Here is a 9,963-nt window from a genome sequence, read left to right on the forward strand (position 1 = left end):
GCAGCGCTTGAATACGCAAATGGTTAAATAATATTTATTTGTTGTAGAAAGGCCAGACATTTTTGTCGTAGATTAATTTACAGGGCACGTTTTTTGCAACCACAGGCTTGGTCTTGCGGTCAAGGTCAGTGTTTTCTGTTTCTAAAAATACAGGAGAAGAAAACGTTGTTGTGCAGAAAAAAATACCTTTTGCCTTTATAAGCTGAAAAGTTATTCCTGATCTGATAGTTTATCAGAGTTCGTAAAACGTATTTAAAAAGTTAAATTTAACAAAAACACACGTTCATAGTTCAGGTTTAAAGTTATTGCTTAACAGTTTTTTGTTCCATACATAAAAAAAATATAATTTTTTTTAATAAAACTAATTTCAAGTTAAGATTAAATTTTTTGGTTAAAAATGAGTGGGTTGACCTTTTAAAATCCTAGGAAAAAAGAAAGGACCTAAGAACTATTTTAATCCTCGGAGTGCGGTTATAGGTTAATCAATCAACTATAAAAGGCGAAATTTTATTAATAATATTTTTGACTGCAGAGCGTAGTATTAAATATTGCAACAGAGATTTAGTAAAATGTTACAAAAAATAACAGTTTTTGCATTTTTATTGCTATCTGTTTACGGCCAAACGGAAAAAAGAAATAGTAAGTTATTGTATTTTATCTTAGTACAACCACTACTTTTACATTAAATATATTAGGTATAATTTTACAAATATATTAACTACAATAAGCAAGGTTTTTTTTTGATAATTAAATTTTTTTTAAATTAATTTTTTTTATATTAAAAATAAATTTATAAAATGTATTTATAGCACAAAGAACACGATGTGGCAACATGGGATTGGTTGCACATCCGGACAGAATAAGAACACTGACATATCCGGAAGAACAGCAAAACTACACTGCGAATCTTTCATGTTGGTGGATGATACGAACATCCTTCCAATACAAAATTCAAATCAAAATCAAAATTTTTGACACCGAGCAATGCTGCGACACTTTGAAGGTAAAACTTATTTAAATATTTGATATGTTTCAGTAAAGAATAATGGTTTTTTAAATGTATATACCTTATATCTGTTTATTTTTTTTTAATCATTGGTAATACAGGATTTATTAATTAATTGTGCAAGGTGAATTTATTTACATACAATTTTAATGAATTTGCTTTTATTTAAACAAATGATAAAATATGGCACGCAAAAATACATTTACATGTAAATACACTTTTTAAATATTTATTAATCTGATTATAAAAAATTAGGCCTCTGGCAATAAAAATACCATTAACATTATTTTATTTTTATTAATAGATTTTGTATTTTTATGATTAATCACATAGATATGTTTTTTAAGTTTTACAATGTTCCTGGTATCACAACTAGAAGGGCTTTTAGAACTCTCCGCGGTTCTAACAACAATATTAACTTTGTATCTGAACGACATTATATTAGTTTTAACTTTCAAACTGATGCTGACGTGTTTGGAAGGGGGTTTTCCTTAACATTCCAAGCTGTTGGTAAAGCTTTAGATTTATATTTTGAAATTTAACATGAAATTTAATTTGCTAAAATTTATGTAAGACTACCTTTTTTGTTAATAGATGAAAGCAATTTGGAGGAAAATACACTTGATATCTCAACAAATTTACGAAAAGGTTGGAAGTTTTACAATTTTATAGATTTTATTAAAAAAAATGTAAGTTTAGTTTAGCTTTTTTTAGTTAAAAAAAATTAAATAACTATTTTATTGTAGATTCATCAAGCCAAAGAGATGAAGCTCAAGACAATAATTCTCCCTCAAGTAAATATATTAATAATAAAGTATAGAAAATAAGCTATTAATCTTTGTTTAACACTAAACTCTAGATATGTAAAACTGTATGTAATACTCTTATCAACATGCAATCAACCTACACGTTATAAATACAAGATATACATCACATCATTACATAACGTTACTCTGTTTTAATCAACTTTCAAGATCAAGAATTATGTGGTCGTTCTGCCATGACGGCATTACCCCGGCGTCGTCTGTCGTTTGTTCAAAATTTTGAACCCGTTAGCCCCAATATGGAGTGCTGGTGGGTCATCAGCGCACCTTCAGGGTATGACGTGGTCTTAGTCTTTTCTCAAATCACGTTGAGCGAATGTTGCGACACAATATCGGTTAGTTTTTTTGAAAAATTTGATTTAATCTTGAAGTAAAAGGAAGTAAATGTAAACTTTTAAAGAATCATGTCGGAAATGTTTTTGTAAAAACATTTTTCTGCGTTCAAGCAATGTAAAGATATCCATTTTAATATCGATTTCACAACACGTTCAATTTAAATTTAAAAATGCTAGTTTCCTAAATTTTTGTGCGGTCAAATGATTTATTTATTATTTATTATTAGTCAACCAGATAATAATCTTGCTTGTTTACAGATTTACAATTCCCACCAAAAAGTCGACAACTCTTCGTTGCTTATACGCGAAGTAAGCATGAACGATAGCATTCCGGTTAGGGTGCACGCCAGTAGTTCGTTTATGAGTGTCAGATTAAGGGTCAAAGATATTGGTGGGGAGAGAGGATTTCGGTCATATGCAAGAGTTATACGCGGTATAGTCTAACATAAATTTGTTTTTTAACTCATGGTGTTTTAGTGTATTAAGAAAAACATTTACATTTTCTTGATTTTTAAAGAAGCCTAACGCCTGAACCTAAATATATCACAACTATTTTTATTTTAGTTAAATGATTTTACTTTGAAATTGTAAACTCAACTGAGCTATTTTTATTTCAGTAGCTGCTTCGCCTGCTTCCAGTGCTACGCCGATAAAGAAAATTGAAGGTATAAATTATTTCCACAAACGCAATAATTTAACCTACTACTCATTCTTTATCGAATCTAAAATCTTTTTATAATACAAGTAAAATGCACGTTTTAACAAATAAAATTTTGTAGGTCGTAATTGTGGTACACCGCTAATATCAACCACAAGAGTTCAATTTTTAAACTCTCCTGGTTATCCAGGCTTATATGGAAGCAATCTTAATTGCGAATGGAAAATCACTGCTTCTGTAAAATATGTGGTTCAGTTGACGATAGGCGACATTAACACGGAAGAGTGTTGCGACTACCTTGATGTACGTATATCAAAATCACTTTTGTTGTCTTGATGTTTTTTTAATTGCGTGGTTAAAGGCGTGGTATGGCATTTTGTCACGTTGTTGCGGTGGCATAGATGTGTTGTTTTTAATCCGCGATTGATCTATTTAATTGCAAGGTAAAGTGTAATTTAAAGTTGGTGTGACATTTTAACCAACACAGATCTAATTATGGTAATGTCATTCTTTTAAATTTTCACCTAAGGCCTTAATTTTTTATAGGATTTCGGGTGACATTTCAGTAAGCGCACGGATTTCTTGTAAATACATGTTTACTTGAACACAAACTGATATGTCATTTAAATCACAAACTTATAACAGATTAACAATTTAACATTTTTGTAGATATATGAATCGGGAAAGCGGCTTCGTAGGTTTAAGGGCAAGGTTAGTACAAACGAAACATTTATTTCCAAATCACGCGCAGGTTTCGTGGTTCGATTCCACTCGGACGCAAATGTGAACAGAGTCGGATTTCGAGCCATTTACAGAAGCAGTAAATATATTTTAAATTATTTTTTATGATAAGGTTTTTTTTACAATTTTAAAAAATATTTTGTTTTTAGTTTTGGCTTCAAAACCAGCGTCATTTTTACATTTACCAGGTATTGTACTTTATTCACATTTCAAAACCAGGTATTGTACTTTATTCACATTTTCAAAAACAATTTATTTTATTAACCTAAAAATTAAAATTATTATAATTTATCCGTGTTAGTAAACAAATATGTATATTAAATATATTTAATACGTTCAGTTGAATGTGGAGAAAACATAAAAGCAACACCCGAGATCAATCGTCTGACGTCACCAAATTGGCCGAACTACTACCCAGCAAACCTGGACTGTGAGTGGAATTTAAGACCTGCAGACGACAACGCACAAGTCCAGTTTGAACTTCTAGAATCAACAACTGAAACATGTTGTGATTATGTCGAAGTGATTATATTAATTATGTACTTATTACAAATTACTGTCAAAAGATATAAGTCTTGTAAGGCATAACTAAAATAGTGTTTTTTAGCTAAAAAAAAGTCACATCGACTATATAGTCAAGTTGAATTTTAAAAAATAAGATTTTTATTATGTTATTGAGTTAATTTTTTTGTAATTTTTGTAACTTTAACAGATATTTGATGGCAAATACACGACTAAGGTTGTTGGCACAAGCAAAGAAAAACAAGTCTTTACTTCAAAGAGTGGATTAATCAGGATTCGATTCCATTCTGATTATTCAATATTTTCCAAAGGTTTTAAGGGGGATTATTACCAAGGTTATTTTCATTACTTTTATTAAAAACAGTTCTATTTTGTTTTAGCAATTTTATAAATTTTTTGTTTGTTTTTCTTTGCTCTAGTACTAAGTGTTCAAAGAGGTCAGTTTCCACAATGGGATGGAGGTAAAAAATGTTTAAAATTTTAAGTTTGTTTTTAATATACCTTAAGGTTAAAGTTTTTCATATTTTATTGTGTTATTGTATTTAATCTATTCCTGAACGCCAGGCTTCATAGTAAATGGTGCGGTAGTGGTGTATAGCACAATTCGTCATGTAATCCGGTACCTTAACCGGTTTAGTAATTTAAAATCTACACCATTTTCCACTATTTCACACTTACCAAGCTTTGTTAAATTAAATAAATATAACTTACTAAGTATATGCTTAAAGATTGAACTAGTGATTTTGTGCAGACCTAGCAACATGTGGTTCTAAAAAAACTGCTTCAAGTGAACTCCAATATTTTTCTTCGCCCAATTTTCCGAGCTTTTACAATCCCAACGAGAATTGCATTTGGTTTTTAAATTCACCTTCTACTGACACTTTCGTTGAGCTGAACATTTTGGAATTTGTAAGCGAGGCATGCTGCGATTATTTAGAGGTAAATATAAATTTTACAAAAATGTTAACATTAAACAATGATACTGAAATGTTAGAGATAAATAGTTTTTTTCTATTAAAATTTAAATAAGTTATAAGTTCATCATTGTTTGTTGTATACTTTTAACTAGTTTTTTATTTAAATTTATACCAAACCTTGTAAGGGTAACGTAGCAATTTAATTGGCATTTAGATATACGAAAATAATCGATTGGTCTCGACATTAGCTGGTAAAACAGAGAGGCCTCGACAGTTCACATCTTTCGGGAACTCGTACGCTTTGCTCTTCCACACTGACGGGAGTTCGCAAAGACGAGGATTCAGAGCAAGTTTCAGATCTGGTTAGATTTTCTACATCGTAGACAAAACCTCCTTTTTTATATGCCTATGCTTAATTTTTGCACTCGTTTTATAAAAACTTGTATTTATAGCGCTTTTTTAATAATTTTGAAATAGTGGGAATACTTGCTAATTGCTTATAAATGCAAATTGTTTTACGTCATGCAATTGCTTTACAAAAATGTAATAAATCGAAAATTGCATCTTAGAATTTAATAATTGTATAAACACAAGTAATTGAGCCTTAAGGCAGACATAAACAAATCTGACATTTATTAAACTACGCAATAAACATTAAGATTTAGTGATAAACTATTTTTACATACAGTAAGGTACCGAGGAATTTATCTTGATCCCACAAGAAACTCACGCGATCCTAGAGGTAAAATAATTTGATTCTGACTCACTGGATAATAATTAGGCTTTTTGCAAAAAAGTTGGTGGTAAATATTGAAAAATTGAAATTTTGCAAAAAATTGTAAATGCTGTAGATTGGTTTTCCCCTTACCTGTATCTAAGTTTGATTTAAATTTATTATATTATTTTTGTCTATTTTTTAAGAATGTACGTACGATATTGATGTGGAGTATATCCCGGAACGACTTACGTCACCCGGCTGGCCGGGTATGTATTTAAACTCCTTAAATTGTACCTGGACGATTAAGTCCCCGATTGGAAGCAGGATTCAATGGAATATAACACGATTCACAACTGAAACTCATTACGATGTATTGCAGGTAAGCTTTACAAACCGTTGTATATATGTAAGAACCATTAAAGTTTGGTATAGGTTTATAATGTATATGTATTGCATTTTAGATTTCAGATGGGCTAACTTACACCAACGATTTTAGCGGAGTTGTAAATTTTACGTCATCCAGAAGTGAAAAAAATGTCCTTTACATTTCGTATAAATCTGATGCAAATATAAGAAGGGGTGGCTTTGTCATAGTATTTGTAGCAGGTTGGTAAAAAAAATAAGTTAAAAAACACAAGTTTAAAGAGTGTGTAATTTTATTAAAATAGACCATTTGTTACTTAAGAGGGTATTCCGACAACAACAACTACCACTACAACGACAACGACTACAACAACAACTACCACAGCAATTACAAGACCTACAGCACCTACAACTGCTAAACCTGGTAAAACTAATGTTTCATCAAATGTTTAACACCCAACTAATGTTTAATTAAAAAATAACACTACAAACTTAACACAAATACCAATTTCGACAAGAAATATAGAAAATAAAACAAATTTATATATATTTTTTGCAGGACCTACTTGTGGTTCTAAGTTATCTACCTCTAAAGGCGCTGGTCGTCTTGTGTCTAAAAATTACCCACTAACTTATCCAGATGATCAGAATTGTACTTGGATCATAGAGGCGGCTAAGGGCGAAGTGGTTCAACTTACCTTTGAGGAAATTGGGATGGAAACTTGCTGCGACTTTATTAAAGTAAATAAAAGTCATGTATTAAATTTAACATAAGTTCATACATTTCTACATCTTTATCTTTTTATTGATAGTTTTTATTAATTTCATTAATTTGTTCTTTTTGATTATTAGGTTTATGATGGAAGTGACCTTCGTTTAATTTCACAAATCAATGAGCCTCGTAGAAGAAGGGAAATGACTTTTACATCTACCACAAATGTTATGAACGTTAGATTCACATCGGATCAATCACAGGGCGGAAAAGGATTTCACGCAACATTTACCGCCGTTCCAGGCAAGCCCTAAAAAAAATTTTAACGCTGAATGCCCAATTTAATTTGCATTGAAATAAATATAGTTGTATAAAAAAATAAAAGTTTGGTTTTTCGTTTTTGAACTTTCATTTAACAAATTTTACTGTTATATTACAAACAGAAACAATGGTAAACAACAACGTTTGCGGATTCACTCGAAAAGTGAATGAGTCTACAACTATCTTCACTTCACCGAACTATCCAAGAGAATATTCTTCCAATACTGAATGTCACTGGCTTTTTGAAGCTGAGGACCCTAATTATCAACTAGAAATGGTTATAAACGATGCCCACGTAGAAAAGTGCTGTGACAATGTTGAGGTACATAAGTTCTAGCAATTTTCTCTATAACAAGATTGACTTTTGTTATCAATTTTTTTGCGTATTGGGAAATCACTGTCTCTTGCATATAAACATTTAAATACTTTGGGTTGGGATGGGCCGGAAAAATGGTAAACTGTTTGTTTTGTTGATTAGATCAGAGATGGTCGAAACAGATATGCTCCAATTCTCCAAACAATTGAATTTACTGTGCCTGCAATTTCCAAGCTAACATCAACCAACAAAGCTTTGTACATTATATTTAAATCTGATTCCAGTGAAAATTTCCGAGGTTTCCAAGCATCGATCAAATCAGGTAAATTGTTAGTTTTACTGTAAATATTAAACATGAGTAATCTAATTTGTGACCAATGGATTTACTTAAAATAGACATCTTATTTACATTGCCATTTATTTGTTTAAATTATTCGTTCTGTGTTTTAGTTGATACTACAAAGTACGCGGAAAAATGCCACGAATATCTTGTTATGGAATCAGAAGATGTTGTGCTCTATGAAAACAACAAAGAAGTTAATTGCTCAGAAAAGTCGGTTTGTTTGACAATGTCAGCAGAGGCAAGCTACCAAAATTCCACTTCTAGTATGACAGGTAGATATATATATTTTGTTTAATTTCCAGCACTAACACTTTAAAGTTTTGCATTTTTTTGAAAGTAAACATAGGTAAAAAAGTAGAATTGTAATTGTTACAATTTGACTTACTTGTCTCTATCAACTTATTAAAAGGTTAAATAAGAAACTGGTACGTATTAACTAATTTAAATTAAAAATTGTTGGGTTTTTAATTAAAAATTGTTTTGTTTTTTTTAAATGTAGATCATTTTAAAGATTAACTTTTTTGTCTAGGGAAAATTTATTATGGTTCTTGCGTTCCGTTGCAAACCTGTGATAACCGAACCTGCCAACCTATCATAAACACACTTAAAGATCATTCGTACTCTGATGTCGTTGTGACGTCATGTGATACGTCATGTTGCCATACAAATTTTTGTAATCATGATACACAAAATATGTTAGTGCCTGAAGTCACAACTGCTGCTCCTACGCAAGATAGTCTTGGTAAGAACATTTTTTTGACAAACTTGTACAAACTTTTGTATTTTAAATTTCTTAGCACTGTGTTATTTTATAATGTTTTTAAACTTTTATTTTTAGGATGTTTTTTCTACAATCTGGACGTTATGTTTCTTATTGATGGATCCGGGTCGGTCAATACAGCAGAATTTTCTTTACAGATCCAATTTCTCGAAAATGTTATAAAAAATATGGATCTTGAAAGGATACATGTTGGAGTTATGCAGTATTCTCATTGGTATCGACAAAGGTATTATAAATATATTTAAAAAAATGTTAAACCTAACTAATAAGATGATAATTATTTTCTTTATTTTTTGTAACAGGCCAATAACTGCCCAATCTTTACTACAAACGCACATTCGAATTGGTCAATTTTCGTCATATGCAACATTAGTGGTAAAACTAAATCTATTTTAAAAAGGTTTTGTTATTAAATATCTTGTTAATACTTAGTATATGTTTTTTTAATTCACATAATATTTGTAGCCACAGTTAAAGAGAATAAGACGTCATGGATATACTTCATTTACCGCACATGCAATCGAGAAAGCGATCACTTTTGATCTAAGATCATCACCCCGATTTACTGACGAGTGTACAGAAAAGGCGATCGTAGTAGTAACTGATGGCGCGTAAGTACCAGCTTATTTTTTGCATAAAATAATTTTTTTTAGCATTGTAAATGATCTTAGGTTTAATATTTTACGGTATAGCAACGATTCAACAACCATTTTATTAATGTTTTTATACTGTTTTTGTAGTGTAGGTTAATCCTATTATTATTAATAATTAAGCTATTACTGATATAAATCAGATATATTTATCCTAACTGTCTTAATTTAATAGAGCATCTGACAACTTATATTTACGGAGTGTTGTGCCTCTTGCTAGCGCTTTTAAAATTACTATGTTTGCTGTTGGAATAGAAAACTATCAGGAATCTGAACTCTTGGTAATTATTCTAACATTTTGTATTAAAGTAGTTTTTTAAGGTGTCAAATTGAAATGTTGGAATTATTAATAAATTTAAATTGATAAAAAACTAAAATTGATTTTATTTATAGACAATAGCTGGAAGTGATTCGAGAGTTTACACAACAGAAGATTTTATTTCGCTGCAAGATATTGCTCCCACTGTTTATGATGATATCGTTGGTTTAATATAAAATGTATTTAGTAACTAAAATTTTTATTCGTATTCTTTGTTTCGCTTCTGTACTGTACTTTTATGTTTATCTGGTTCTTTTATTTTTGTCAGTGCGTTTATTATGTGGCTTACCTATATGTAATAGTCAGATAATTTGTAACATGTTGTTACATGAAATAAAACTGTAAAAACTGTAATAAAATATTGATAATTACTTATTTTGTTTTCGAAACACTGTACAATAAATATAAAAACGTCTTTACTAAGTTGAAGGACAGCG

General features: G+C 30.2%; 1 protein-coding gene across 2 annotated transcripts; it reads left to right on the plus strand.

Moving 5' to 3' along the window:
* Positions 1 to 530: 530 nt before the first annotated feature.
* Positions 531 to 9,897, plus strand: LOC145749853 (cubilin-like). Of its 2 annotated transcripts, none has more exons than XM_082565728.1 (31): positions 531 to 639; positions 810 to 1,003; positions 1,354 to 1,516; positions 1,601 to 1,654; positions 1,753 to 1,800; positions 1,981 to 2,165; positions 2,424 to 2,598; positions 2,783 to 2,830; positions 2,945 to 3,126; positions 3,493 to 3,643; positions 3,714 to 3,752; positions 3,905 to 4,086; positions 4,277 to 4,421; positions 4,506 to 4,547; positions 4,838 to 5,025; positions 5,218 to 5,365; positions 5,692 to 5,745; positions 5,925 to 6,100; positions 6,183 to 6,327; positions 6,407 to 6,508; positions 6,644 to 6,825; positions 6,937 to 7,099; positions 7,240 to 7,439; positions 7,596 to 7,755; positions 7,884 to 8,048; positions 8,306 to 8,518; positions 8,615 to 8,783; positions 8,860 to 8,932; positions 9,023 to 9,168; positions 9,383 to 9,488; positions 9,601 to 9,897. In XM_082565728.1, the coding sequence occupies exons 1-31, from the start codon at positions 570 to 572 to the stop codon at positions 9,700 to 9,702; spliced, it is 4,170 nt and encodes a 1,389-aa protein (XP_082421854.1). In that variant the 5' UTR covers positions 531 to 569; the 3' UTR covers positions 9,703 to 9,897. The 2 variants fall into 2 exon arrangements, with proteins under 2 accessions (XP_082421854.1, XP_082421864.1); XM_082565738.1 differs by having other exon boundaries at positions 2,786 to 2,830.
* Positions 9,898 to 9,963: the final 66 nt, after the last annotated feature.

Source organism: Corella eumyota, chromosome 1 (assembly GCF_963082875.1).
Source record: "Corella eumyota chromosome 1, kaCorEumy4.1, whole genome shotgun sequence".
Lineage (NCBI taxonomy): Eukaryota > Metazoa > Chordata > Ascidiacea > Phlebobranchia > Corellidae > Corella > Corella eumyota.